The 14,631-nt window shown below is 39.6% G+C and overlaps 1 protein-coding gene across 1 annotated transcript; it reads left to right on the top strand.

Moving 5' to 3' along the window:
- Positions 1-1,960: 1,960 nt before the first annotated feature.
- LOC128440017 (B-cell receptor CD22) lies at positions 1,961-8,022 on the top strand. The gene is made up of 10 exons (XM_053422586.1): positions 1,961-2,125; positions 2,574-2,930; positions 3,068-3,292; positions 4,241-4,594; positions 4,667-4,897; positions 5,014-5,292; positions 5,856-6,116; positions 6,336-6,420; positions 6,552-6,609; positions 7,064-8,022. Exons 1-10 carry the CDS (start codon positions 2,071-2,073, stop codon positions 7,142-7,144), a joined length of 1,986 nt encoding a protein of 661 aa, XP_053278561.1. The 5' UTR covers positions 1,961-2,070; the 3' UTR covers positions 7,145-8,022.
- The last annotated feature ends 6,609 nt before the right edge of the window (positions 8,023-14,631 follow it).

Below are 14,631 nucleotides of genomic sequence, written 5' to 3'. Positions count from 1 at the left end.
TTCTAACAGCGCTGCTCCAGGACAGACACTCGTTAAAGATCCGGTCTGTGTCAGAGTCTCTGTCGGAGTCAGCTTCCTCCTCACTCCTCCTCTGACCTGCGCTCACTTTACACTTTAACATTAAACACCAGCACTGATCACAAGTTATCAGGACATCTCCAGGACTGACGTTTACTTTGTGTTGGTTTGATTTGCTTTAGAGTTCATGAGACACACGTTTAAACCTGCGACACAACAAGAGACGTGACGTGACACAGTCAGGACATCAGGGATAAAGTGAGAGAACCATCCGGAGTCATGATCAGACATCATCGATTAATAACTAAATACATGTGGTTATCAGTTTGTGTGAAGAGGGACAGAGACCAACACACACACACATGCACACACACACACACACACACACACACACACACACACACACAAACAAACACATCCACACACAAACACACACACACACTCATGCAGACAGAAGAGTTCCTCCCACAGATTACAACATAACGCAGTTTTTTAATTTCTTTGCTGCAGAAGAAGCCACGCCCCCTTCATCCAGGAACATGAATATGAATTCAGCAGGTTTTTATAAAGTTCATTTCTAAATGTGATGATGAGAAAACATCAGAGAAACAAAGTCACTTGTTGAACTGCGGAGTAATTACCTCAGTGCAGTGGAGCTGCTTAGGGGGGCCAGGTGGGGCCAGGCGGGGCCACCTTGATACAGTAAAGGTAATAATCAGAGTTTGTCCTTTTAAGCTTTAGGTGCAGGACACAAGTCTAAACTGAATGAATGTCCAATCAGTGTGTAGAGCACTGACCACTGTCATAGACTCACTGTTGTAATGGAAATCCTTATTTTGTAAGTTACAGCAAAACTGTAAGAACAGTAACAGTCTATAATACTTTTTAATTCACTTTCTAAATAAAACTGATTTCATATTTGTCTGACTGATTTTATTAACTGATGAGAAAGCAGCCGTGGGACATTGTGTATGTGTGACACTTTGAATTTTAGTTTTCACAATACACCCAGACAACAAAGTTGATCCAACTTGAAAAAGGTGATCAAATTAATTTTCTTCATATGTACTTATTCAATTAGTTTAAAAAACTGAATTTATCTAATTTTGGCAGATTTGACCAATTTTAAAACGGTAAGTAAAGTTAACTCTCAAAGTTAAACCAACTCGTCTGATTTGACTGAATAGTTGTGTTTACTCTGGCTACATCCATATAACTGTGTTTTTAAACAGAAACGTTCTCTCTCCACGTTCTGCTTGTGCATTAATGTAGAATCAGACTAATCAGAACAATCAGCTCCAGAGTTGAGGAGGAGTTCATGTGAATTTCCCAGTCGGGAACTAATTCTTCTGATTATTCCGACTCCAGGTTAACGCACAACCAGAGCCCAGTGGGAGGCTCCGCCCATCTGACCCAACAGTCGATGGTTCCTGTGTCGCTCTGCTGCTCACGTGCACCTGTGCATTAGCTCATGAAGTCCAGTCTACACAAGTGAACAGCTTTACACCTGTATCAGACAAAACAAGTTTGACTCACATGAGTTGAATCCTCGTGAGAAATAAGTAAAGAACACTAAACTAGTGTAAGTTTGCACAATTATGACCATGTCCAAAATAAAAGAACATTTCTTCATCTTAACGGGGGGATTTAATGGTGTTAAGTTAATTTAATTATGTAAAGAGGAAGGAAGCCAAGGAGTTAACTGCTTCAGTTGATGGTGATCCAGGTTTGCTGGGAACATCCACTGAAGGCGTATCTAACACTCTGTTAAATAAAGAAATTCACAGTTTGTACAAAACACATGTTACCTCTTTGTTTTAGGTTTAATCTAACATCATCAGGCTCAGCATGCATGTAAGTGTGAACAGGAAGGAAGGTGGGGGTGTTCAACATGTTAAATTTATCTTTCTCTTACAGAATCTATCTTTCTTCTCAGACTCTTCTGTGTTGTAGGTAGACGTGTCTGTGATGTGACTGAGTTTCATCTTGTGCACATTTTTTATCTGTGGAAGTTTTTCTTGTTTGAAGTCACAGACGAGAGCAGCAGCTACTATGAGTGTAACTGCAGCAGCCAGTGGATTTGTTGTCCTTCTTCTCACTGTGACAGGTACTGTACCTCTACATTCAGGTTCTCACTCTATTTTACACTCAGACTTCTGATTCACCTGAAGTGAGTTTGAGAAAGAAAGTAAAAAATATAAATGAACCATTCATTCATTTTCAGATCACAACCTTTAAAGTGATGCAGAAAGAAAATATATGAAGGAATTATCATCAGTATTATTTTGTATCTTTGTTTAGAAGTTTCTATCGTCTAGAGCTCAACATATTACAGAGTCTGAAACATGTTATTCTTAATATGTTTATGATTATGATTATTATCATCATGACTGAGTTCTTCTCCACTCGATGCAGGACTTGTCATCAGTTTGTGGAGTCATTAGTTGAAATGCTATGGAATGCTGCTCATGGAAATGTGTTTCTTTTCTACAGAAACTAAAAAGTAAACTAAGTGTTCTCTGGTGTCGTTATGAATCTGATTCTCTGTGTTACAGTGGTACAGTGTGAGAATGGCTGGGATGTGAGTTACAATTCTACTGAGATCTGTGCCGTCAGAGGATCAACAGTGGACATTACCTGTACCTACACGTACCCATCCACAGTTAATAACCTTAATACTACAGTTCAGGAAACTTTCTGGTTCATTAAAGAGAGTAATGGGATTCACGTTGATCTAAGGACTGATCCGGAGTATTCAGGTCGTGTGGAGAATCTCTGTGGAAACAACACGTGCACTCTGAGAATCTCTAACCTGAGAGAGAGCGACTCAGCTGTGTACAAGTTCAGGTTCACAACAAACCAACCTACTGGGAGTTTAACTGGTTCGGCTGGAGTCACTCTGTCTGTCACTGGTAACTTTTCATCTTAACATTCATTCATTTATTTCCTACATCTTGTTTGGTTCACTTGAGTGTGTCTCTGCACTTTTATATGCATGTGTGTGTTTTGTCAGTTTTGACTAAAATGAATTCCTTATTCTCACACACAGATTTGCATGTGCAGGTGAGCACATCAATGCAGTTTGAATATTATAACGATGCAAAGCTCAGGTGTCAGAGCAGTTGTCGTCTTCCTGATCATCTGAACTACGTCTGGTACACGAATCAACGGAAGATGAGGAAGGAAGGAGCAACTTCTTCAGGTTATTTTGATTATACAGACAGTGTTTCCTGTGCTGTTAAAGGACTCGAGGATTTCTCATCTACCTCAATGTGTGAGTTTAATCTTCAGTATTTCACTAACAGCACCATCTGCTGGAGTATTTGAGATAAGGCATTGTACCATAACTTCATGTGTCTTTAATTACTTTTTTCTGCAAGGGCATATTGAACTCTTGGAATACTACTGTCAGTACTGACAAACTAGTGTAGTACTAGTACTAGTATTCTGCTTGTGTAAATATAGATGGAAGACATGACTGCTCCCCAGAAGTGAAGCCAAAGCATCTTGATCGCCCCCTGGTGGCTGGCTGCAGTATAGAACATACATCCTGCCCCCTCCATATTAGTTCGATGGACATGGACAAATCTAAAAAGTTAAATGAATTTCTCTCAAAGATGGTTTCTGTCATTTAGTTTGTTCTTATCTCACTCTATTGTTCATGTTTCTCATAAGTTTGGTTTTAATTTGTTATTTGAAGAAATTAAAATTAGATTAAACTTCATTATTGACAACTGAGGCTGACTCAGGATTGGTCGAGCTCATGTATGGGCGGGACCTTGAAACTGTGGCTCCATCTCCGGATCACTACTGTGCAGACTGTGGTTCCAAATGTGAAAGATGGCAGCGTTGGTATCCAGGATATTTTGGCTTCATTTCTGGAGAGTGGGAGGAAGTGGAGACGTGTCGTCCATCTTTGGTCGACTCTGCATAGAAGACACAGATCATTTCCTCCATATTGTTCAGTTTGCTCCATTATAAGAGGAACTTATACAAGGTCCCTCATGTTCCTCACCTCCAACAGTGTGTTTCTCCCTCACTCTGAAGTCTAAAGGGAACTTCACTGTGTTTTTATGTGAACTGAAAGTTTCCTCATCTTGGCATCGTCACCATCTTAAAATAAAAACCTGCCGACTGGTGATTCACCAGAGAAAATACATGGAGCTAGTTTTATAAATGTATTAGTTTATCTTCTGATTCTCTGATGTGCTCTGTGTTACAGTGTTGAGTCAGAATGGCTGGGGTGTGAGTTACACTTCTACTGAGATCTGTGCCTTCAGAGGATCAACAGTGGACATTAACTGTAGCTACACATACCCATCCTGGTTGAATGGCCGTGTTACTACAGTTCAGAAAACTTTCTGGTTTATTCAAGAGAGTAATGGGATTCACGTTGATCTAAATACTGATCCAGAGTATTCAGGTCGTGTGGAGAATCTCTGTGGAAACAACAAGTGCACTCTGAGAATCTCTAACCTGAGAGAGAGCGACTCAGCTGTGTACAAGTTCATGTTCACAACAAACCAACCTACTGGGAGTTTAAATGGTTCAGCTGGAGTCACTCTGAATGTCACAGGTACTATTTTCATGAGAGTCAGTTTGAAATGTTAGTGTGTATGTTGAAATAAAATCACATGTTTGTTCACAGACCCTCAGCTCCAGGTACATGTGAGGAGATCAACAGCCAATCAATCTTCTACCTGGACAGAGCTGACCTGTCACAGCAGCTGTAAGCTCCCTGATCATCTTTCCTACGTTTGGTACAATAACAATAAACCTGTTGGACGAAAAAAATACTTTCAGTTCCGACACTTTAATCCTGAAGACAGCTATCACTGTGCTATAGAAGGACAGGAGCGTTTCCCTTCTCCTACATTGTGTGAGTTTACTCCTCCTCATGAAGCTGCAATAATGTGGCAATAATTTAAATATAAACTTTTAACAAATAATAAAGAGAGTGTTTTGATTGTATTCTCATCCTGTGTGTTAATATAGACTATCCTTCAGACGCTCCAAAGCCTCCCACTGTGTCAGTGAGTCCCTCTGGTGAGATCATGGAGGGCAGCTCAGTGACTCTGACCTGCAGCAGTGATGCTAACCCAGCAGCTCACTACACCTGGTACAAGAGAAGTGGAGATAAACAAGTTCAACGTCTCTGTGAAGAGACACAATTTGTCCTCAGCTCCATCCGGTCTTCAGACTCTGGAGAGTTTTACTGCACAGCTGAGAATGAGCTGGGAAGGAGTTCAGCAAACATCTTTATTACTGTGACATGTGAGTGAAACACAGGTTATTAAGTTAGGACATATTGAATCTGTCACATTCTTTGTCCTTTCGATTTTAAATGTGCAGATATGGGTCGTTTGATTTCTGCCCTATAAATATTCACGGTCAGACCACCAGCAGTACAAAGAGGAATCCACCCAGTGCCTGTAAAAACATCCATAAAGCTTTCACCATCCTCGGTAAACTTGAAAGATATTTTCTTCACTGTGCACATTCACCTGACGAGCAAACAGCTCTCAGCCGACAGACAGCGGTGAAAACAAAACCCTGCTCCTGTGCACACGTCCACGTTACAAACTGGACTATGGATTGGAAATCTGTGGACATTCAGGGGAGTCTGGAAACAGTAGTGCAACAGGAAATCATTGAGAAAACTCTCACTTAACAACAAGAAGTATTTACCTGTGTCAGTTTAAAAACTTTGCTGTTGTTACTCAGTGACTCCACTCACCTGAGAACCTTTGACTTTAACACATCATATCATATATGTCCCCAAATGTTAAACACAATGTCTGTCATCTATTATCATCATTCTGTTTTCACACATACAGATGCTCCAAAGCCTCCCTCTGTGTCAGTGAGTCCCTCTGGTGAGATCATGGAGGGCAGCTCGGTGACTCTGACCTGCAGCAGTGATGCTAACCCAGCAGCTAAATACACCTGGTACAAGGAGGACGAGGACTCACCAACAGCATCAGGACAAAACGTCATCATCACTGATATCACAGCTGAACATGGTGGAAAGTATCAGTGTGAGGCCCAGAACACACAAGGACGTAGTAACACCACCTTACATCTGACTGTTGGAGCAGGTGATTTTAGCTCTCTGACTTTTACAGCCTTCACCCCCCCCCCCCCTTTCATCGCACCAGAACCTCAAACCATCAATACTCAGGATTTCCAGATGTGTCACAGCTGTATATCAAGCCAATCATATTGCAAATGAACAATACTGACTGACCAACAGCATCACCTGGCAAACTGAGTCATCAGTCTAACCACACTGCTAATGTCTCCTGTCTGTTGTCTAGGGAAGTCAGTGATAATCATGAATACCATCAGGTACACTCTGGTGGTCATGCTGGTTCCAGTGCTTGTCTGGATTCTGTGGACGAGGTAAAACAATACAAATCCATCAGTTCACCCTCTGCTCTTTGACTGTCTTCTTCAAATGTCTTCAAACACTAGTTTCAGTGTTATGAAGTTCATTTTGTCAAATGTTGTGTTTGTTGTGGTTTTCGATCCAGGATGAAGAAAACTCTAAGTATGAAATCAGAAGTGAATGAAGCTGTGGAGATGATAGAGGTGAGAGACAGTGAGACCAAAAGAATGACTCCATATCACTGTTATCATCTCACAATGTTAGAGAAAGAGATAAAACATTTCTTGGATCAGTTACTTTGTCTGAATCTGCCCCAAAATGTAAAAGGTTCCACCCCCTCTCCTCCAAATATGGTTACTTCTGGTTTCAAAAAACAAGATGGTGCTGGACAACATGTCAAAAATAAAGGATTCAAAATGGCAGCTCACAAACCAATGGTGGACGTAACAGTGCGTTGACACGTGGAAATCAGTTTATCACTTTTTGTGTAATCCTGCTGATGAACAAACAAACGAATGGAGTGTGTGTGGGGGGGGGGGGGGGGGGGGGGGGGGGGGGCAACTACGTTCAAACTGTTTTGAATGAACTGTGAATATTTGCAGGTTTCATGAATAAAGTCCAGTGAGGCTTCATATTTTCTCATCTCTCCCCCATCAGTTAGACAACTGTCCTGAGTATGAGAACAACGCTGCTGCAGCACAGACAGAAGACACAGAGGAGCAGGAAGACCTGGTGTGAAGCATCAGGTCAGAGCCACTGTGACAAACACAACCAAGATGGACGACTTCAGAGAACATCCGTACAAGATAGTTTTACAGAAACCATAGTGTGTAGTTATTAAATACAGGAAATCTGTCCAAGCAGCAAAATATCTGAGTGCAAGCGCAGAGTTTGAGCACAAGCAGAACAAATCTAAACACCAGCAGGAGCTGTGTGAGTGCAAGATCAGGGTTTTGAGTAAAAACACCACGAAATCTGAACGTGCAAGTCCAGCTCTCAAACTAAAAGACCATGCTTTAGAATGAAGAGGAAAACCAAAGTATATTTCCTTTCTACTTATGGTTTCCTGTTTTCTTTTCACCTCAGGTGCACTGTGATTGGTTGATGAAAGTATGCAAGAGGGAACAGGAAGTATCTGTCTTTCCATCCCCGGTTGCAGCAGCAGCAGTTTGTACAGCATGACCTTCAGATCAAGAGTATTGTTGTGTTGTTTCTTTTCTTTTTCTTTTCTGATGGGTCCAGTCGTCCAGTTTTCGCAGCTTTATTTCTGTGAGCTTTAGTTCTGATGTTGGTTTAGGTTGAAGGAAGATTCTCAGATCCTACGACCCTTTGTGGGTTGGTGTGTTAGGTTTTCCTACTTTTCTCAATTTCGCCGGCCTGTTGTTGAATTTTTTTTTTTTTTTCTGCAATAAATTTAAATTTTTTTGCTGTTACCCTCTGAACTATGTTGGACGTCTTGGCGATCAAACTTTGAGGCTGTGGTAACACCACGTGACTCATGTTGTGTCTTATATGTGATATTAATGTGGTTATTACATGGATAATGAATTATTATGTATCGTGATTTATTGATTCTTTCTTAAATAAATGTTTTGGTCTTTTGTTTTCACTCCTTATCAATTTGTTTGTTTATTTGTTATTGTTTTTTAATTGATGGAGGCTGTCATGTGCACACAGACACCAAAGGGGGCGTCAGGGAAATCATATTTTCACCAAATAATTCACCAAAGACTGTTACATTGGTTGACACTAATTGATTGCACTATACTCAAAAAGGTAAAAACTAAAGAAACAAAAACACACAGGAGGCTTACACAGGGGATGTAGAGGTGCAGAGGCCCAGGAGACACAGGATTCAGAAACACAGGAGGTCAGGACAGGAACACAACGGTTTAGACAAACTTAGACAACGATCAGACTAGTCTCTGTAGCCTCCCTCCCTCCACGTCTCCTGCACAGAGCTGAGCACTGGAGCTGTGGACATTTCTTCGTTCTTAGAAACATCACGACTCGGACTCTGAATAATTCTAACAGCGCTGCTCCCGGACAGACACTCGTTAAAGATCCGGTCTGTGTCAGAGTCTCTGTCGGAGTCAGCTTCCTCCTCACTCCTCCTCTGACCTGCGCTCACTTTACACTTTAACATTAAACACCAGCACTGATCACAAGTTATCAGGACACCTACAGGACTGACGTTTACTTTGTGTTGGTTTGATTCGCTTTAGAGTTCATGAGACACACGTTTAAACCTGCGACACAACACGACACGTGACGTGACACAGTCAGGACATCAGGGATAAAGTGAGAAAACCATCCTGAGTCATGATCCGACATCATCGATTCATAACTAAATACATGTGATATCAGTTTGTGTGAAGAGGTATAAAGACCAACACACTCACACACACACACAAACACACACACACACACTCCTGCAGGAAAACTGAATTTACATAATTTTGGCAGATTTGTCCAATTTAAAAACGGTAAGTAAAGTTAACTCTCAAAGTTAAACCAACTCGTCTGATTTGACTGAATAGTTGTGTTTACTCTGGCTTCATCCATATAACTGAGTTTTTAAACAAAACGATCTCTCTCCACGTTCTGCTTGTGCTTTAATGTAGAATCAGACTAATCAGAACAATCAGCTCCAGAGTTCATGTGAATTTCACAGTCGGGAACTAATTCTTCTGATTATTCCGACTCCACGTTACAGTTTTTCTCCATTGCTTTGGCTCATTTCACGAAACAGAAATGACATTCTCAGAGCTCTAAGTGCAATTGGCAAAATAGTCCATATGGTTCAGCACAACTACATAGATCACCTTCAAAAGGTCATACCCAAAACAGTTAACTCAAGTTTCAAAACCAAATCATTTTCTCATATAAATAGTCAGTGCCGCCAAAATGAAAATTTCCTTCTCGATTGCTGTGGCTCATCTCTCAGAAAAAAAGCAGGACATTCTCAAAGCTTTAAATACATTTGCCAAAATAACATAGATGGTTCAGCAAAACTCCATAGCACACCTGCAAAAGGTCATATGTCTCCCAAAACAGCAAACTCATCAGTCAAAACTAAATCCTTTTCTCATACAAATAGTCAGTGCCCCCAAAAAAGTCCCTTTGGCATTGTTTAAACACTACAGGTCATAACGTTTAGATGTTTTGTCAGTATGGCAGTGGACCATAGAAATATCCCTCATGTGCACATTTCAATCTCGGCTCAGTCCTTTGACACTGAATGATTACAGTAGATGTTTTCTTTCCAGAATATTATGTGTATCAAACAGAAAAAAGATTTATTCAAGGTTTCACATAAAATATGTTTATTGAACTGATACTGCCATGGAAATTGTTACAGTTGTAGTATATTCTGCTACCTTTAACCTTAGTATGAACCAGAATCACATGTTTAAGCATGCGGCCCCCATCTTTAGATTCTCAGTAACTCTTCTATGCATTTCTTGTTAGTTCTCTCCCCTAGGTTATGAACTCTGACCCCTTAATGGATGAGTGTAGAAAATGGGTTTTCTTCTACTAAGCACGAGGCATGTTGTTATGAATTCATCCTTACATTTACATGTTATGCGTTCAAACACATGTAGTCATGCACCTCTCAACCATGGGATGTGGGATGTTGCCATGGGCGTAGGCAACCCCTATATATATTGTATGTTTGACGCCTGCAAATCGGGCTTCACTATTGGCATGTGAATGTCTCCGGATTTCTAGAGTCCGTCCTGACCTGTAAAGACTTCTGTGTAATAAACTTTAACTATACAAGCAAGTTCTGGGTCTGCGGAGAATTCTTCCTTCAGCATCAACTTCACCATCATCAACCTCTCGGCTGCCCAAAATATACGATAGATTTGGCGTCGCGAACTTCGGGCGTGTTGTGTCCTGTGGAGTCTCCAGACGACTTCACACAGGGTGAGCATTTCTACACCTGATTGGACGCTGGTTCGTTCATTGGGGCTGTTTTATGTCTACTCCTGGTCACACCGTTAATAAGAACCTGTTTTTGTGGACATGTGATGATGTTTGATGTTAGAAGTGGAGCTCCGTGCTAAATTTGATTTTATTTGCATAGTGCACTTTGCAGATAAATGGGGGGAAAGGTTTAAAAGGTTTAAGAGTGAAAAGAAATGTACAAAAGGTACAAGACATAGTTTAGAACAGCTTAAATTGTAAAGATGAGGTGGTGGTCTGTGCAGAATTAAGAACAATGGATCCTCAATTTCTTAATGGTAATTCACGGGAGTTCCATTGTGTTACAATCTAATGCTAAGGCATAGTCAGGAATTAAGTTACAGAGAAAAATTGGGGGTTTACACCTGGATCCAGGTTATTTGATTAAATTAATATAAACAGTGATAAGAAACAGAATAATAGGAAAATAAGGTTAAAGGAAATGATCATAGGAATAAGCCGCGAATCTGGTTAGACAAAGCCCTCATTGAAGGGCTGGTAGTATGGGTCATGAATCCTGGAACGTTACCCCAGGTCAGTTTAATAACTGGAGATTGTAAAATGAAAAATTCGATTGACTGTTCCCACTCTGAACATTTGTTGACGAACAAGTGTCTGATGCAGCCTCTCATTGAATATTTACATCTCATAAGATAGCATAAATTTTAAAAAGAATAAGTGGAGTTACAGCGGCAAAGAGCATGCTCGGAGTGTACAGGGAGCCATCCCCCAGTGGTGAACTGTGTGTGTGTGACACTTCTCCTAAACAGTGTCCTGTGTGCGTGAGTGTGTGACAGAAATAGCCATATCTTAAACAGTGGTGTGTGTGTGTGTGTGAAAATATTAATAAAAAAAGCTTTTATGATTGAATGAAAATATATAAGTTGTGGTTGAGAACAGAAAATTTGATAACTTATAAGGACAAATATTTTGTTCTATGTATTAAATAAACAATAAGCTTCTTTTAAGAGGATTGACACATGAGCTCTTCTTAAAGGAGACATAATGAAACAATGAGTCTCCTGTAGGAGAACGTAGAAGATCACGTGAGTCTGCCTTTCCCTCCCTCCACTCGTCTCCACTTTCCCCATGTACCATGTGTGTATGAGTGTATGAGATAAGACTCTCTCATGTAATAAATTCAAAAAGTGTGGAGAGAGTTTTATAAACTCCTATAACAGATAACATGAATTGCATTTCAATATTTTAGAAGAGATAACTAAATGGAATCTCAAAACGAAGGAAAGAGTGCTGTTTAAAATAATTATGCAACTTTAACATTTGTCTACATATTAGAAGAACTTTGACTATTGAACAAATCAGGGTTTAGATTAAGAAGTATATGATTTTGGTTGGATTAAGCAATAATCACTGAAAGAGTTTTTTCTTCAGACCTCTCCTCAGCTCCCCTGAAAGAAAGAGCTTCTATGTTCAGAAAAGTGGAAGCAAGGGTGTGTGTGTGAGAGTCACTCTCTGTCTCTCGTGCATAAATAGCTCTCCTCGTCTCTCCTGTATGGAGCATTAACATTTTTGTGTGAGACACAGCGACAGACTAACAAAAGTTTATAAAACACTTTTTTAATGGGATTTAGTTTAAGCTTAAAAGAAAATGTGTTTGTTTGTTTGTGGGAGAGCAAGATTGTTGATGTTTGTAGTTCCAACAATTATTATATTGCTTGAACTTCCTTGGTTTCATTTAATTCTACAATGATTAAGTTAGAGGTTTTATTTGGGAACAAATTGGGTTTAATTTGACATTTTTGGACTTTGAATTGTATCGTTTGGACCAAACAACTACACTAAAGACTGGTATAAATAACAAAAACATATCTGTTTTTCCTCATTATGAGTGACACATATAAGGTGTCAGATATCACATCCTAAAGATATACTGCTTTACGAAAGGACTGTGGTGTTATTAATACAGCCGTGAATAAATAATAAACCATTGAGAGCTTTAAAGACATTATTAGAGTGAATTAACTAAATTATATATTGATGATGCATTTTGAATACATGTGACTTGATGTATTTGATTTTTACTGTGGTGCATTCTCTTAAATTGTCAATTAATGACAAAAGGGGGGAAATCTGTATGATTGAATCCTATGTTGTAGTTGAAAAGTAAGTTTCCTATTTTCTCCTTACGATAGCGTTTTGGAGATTGATTGAAGACTCATGGTAACTAATGCTTAAAATAAAGAATTTCTCTACATAGGTAAATATATTTGAGTGTATTAAGTGTAATGCTGCTTCACTGCTACATGAGTATGAATGGAAGCTTTGTTCATCTGTTGTCTCATCAATCAACACTAATCTAGTGAATAAGGCACATTCACTTACACTAAGAACAGACACCACGTGTATGCATCCAAAAGATTTACACTGTACTGCACCCAAACACAAAGGGAGAAATGCAGGTTTTGACAAATATCTTTTAGAGAAAGTTGTGTGAAAGAGAATTTAACACTAAGCTGCATGTTCTGTATTAACATAGATGTGCTGTTTCTGTAATTTTACTCAAACCAGAAGATGAGTCGCCCTTTCAGTTCGTTCACAGATATTCAGAGGATGATTTCCTTTTTAGACGCTCCTTATGCAAACTCACATGGACTAAGGCTTGCTGATGTCTGCATGTGCAGCCCCTGTCTCCAGTCTGATCAAGGCCAGTACAGTTATCCACAAACTCTTTAGCAAAAAACTTGCATTTTTAAATGTGTTCTCATCTATAAGTTATTGTTGCTGATCCACATTTATAAGCTATTATAAGGATTTTATTAGAGCACATTCCTCTGCTTGCATACACATGAAATACTACATGCTACAGTCAGTTTAAATAAAGAAAGAAACTAAATATAATGCTTGGCAACGGACTGACCAGTTAATACATTTAATGAGTTACTGGAATATGATTGTTTGGTCTAAACTCCGCTGAGCGTTGCAAAGTCAAGTTTCATTGTTTGTGTGTTGTTTATTCTGATCTGAGCTGTGTTGGAGATTCACTATTGTGTCTGTTTGATTATATAAGGTGAATATTGGGTGATTGTCTTGCTGCATCTAAGAGCACATTTGGTGGCAGCCAGTCACTTGTGGGAGCGCGTGATCTTTTTGTCGAACATTATAAGTGGACTTTGAGTTGTGCTTTTGCCTTGATGAGCTTTTGATTCCTTTGGAGTTGGCAAATCACTTTCATTTATTATTGGCTGTAGTGAATTTGTGGTTTTACGACGTAAATTTATGGATTGATTGACTTGTTAACTCGATTGATTTATGAATTGATTAATTTATTGATTGATTGGTTACTTTGTTGATAGATTAATCGATTGCTTGGTTAATTGATTGAGAAAAAAAAGTGGGGGGAAGTAATCTAAAAAGCTTTAAGTAGCTTTGCATTTTAGCAATTACTTTTTGAATTTACAATAAAATAACATTAAAACGCCGCTACGATGGGGAATAAGGCCACTACAAGTCAAAAATTAATTACTCCTGTTGATGTAGTACAGAAGAATCATCCTTTGGTTAAAGGCATCGCAAAAATTGCAAAGATATCGGAAAAATGGCATAAACGTTGGCCTGAAATTGACCAACCATGGCCGGTAGAGGGGACTATGAACCCAGATGTAATTATAAAAATGCAAATTCTTTTGTCCACATATAAGGCAGAGCAAAAGAGGGGCAAGAAGGGCGAGAAACGCCAGGAGAAGAGGCAAGTGGAGCTTGGCATTCTCCAGTTGTTTGAAAATGAGGGACAGAAACTGATTAAAGCTGCAAACGATAAGAGAGCTAAAGACGTAGAACAAATAGGACGAAATTCAAAACAAACAGAAAAACTGCTGGCAGACAGCAATCCATTTTTCTCACATATGAACCCGGTAAAGAGACCGCCACCTTATGAGGAAGGGACGAGGTCTAAAAATATCATTCCTCAGCTCCCAGTTAACTATCATATCAGAGACAAGGAGGATGTACAGAGGTCTTTAAGAGAGATTGGAAGAAGGATAGACCAATGCTTCCTCGACATGGAAGCAACTTATATTCCAGAAAGACAAATAATACTGGAGAACCAGGTAGAGGAGTTGCAGACACTGAGGGAAGAGCTGCAGAAAGAAGGCTCCAAACTATTGGGCATGAAAAATCCATTGCGCTCAAGAAAAGAGTTGGTACCCACAAAGATATTTCCAGTGGTCATCCGAGGGCAGAATTTGGAGTATAAACCTTGGTATACTACAGATATGTCAAACATAATTGAGAAATTA

This window comes from Pleuronectes platessa, chromosome 5 (genome assembly GCF_947347685.1).
Source record: "Pleuronectes platessa chromosome 5, fPlePla1.1, whole genome shotgun sequence".
Lineage (NCBI taxonomy): Eukaryota > Metazoa > Chordata > Actinopteri > Pleuronectiformes > Pleuronectidae > Pleuronectes > Pleuronectes platessa.
The sequence above is the reverse complement of the archived record's forward strand: the minus strand, read 5'-3'. Positions and strand labels throughout refer to the sequence as shown.

Coding starts and splice junctions, on each gene's coding strand:
- LOC128440017 (XM_053422586.1), top strand. CDS start 2,071: ATGAGTGTAACTGCAGCAGCCAGTGGATTTGTTGTCCTTCTTCTCACT. Junction 2,931..3,067: donor AGTCACTCTGTCTGTCACTG/GTAACTTTTCAT, acceptor TCTCACACACAG/ATTTGCATGTGCAGGTGAGC. Junction 3,293..4,240: donor TTTCTCATCTACCTCAATGT/GTGAGTTTAATC, acceptor TCTGTGTTACAG/TGTTGAGTCAGAATGGCTGG.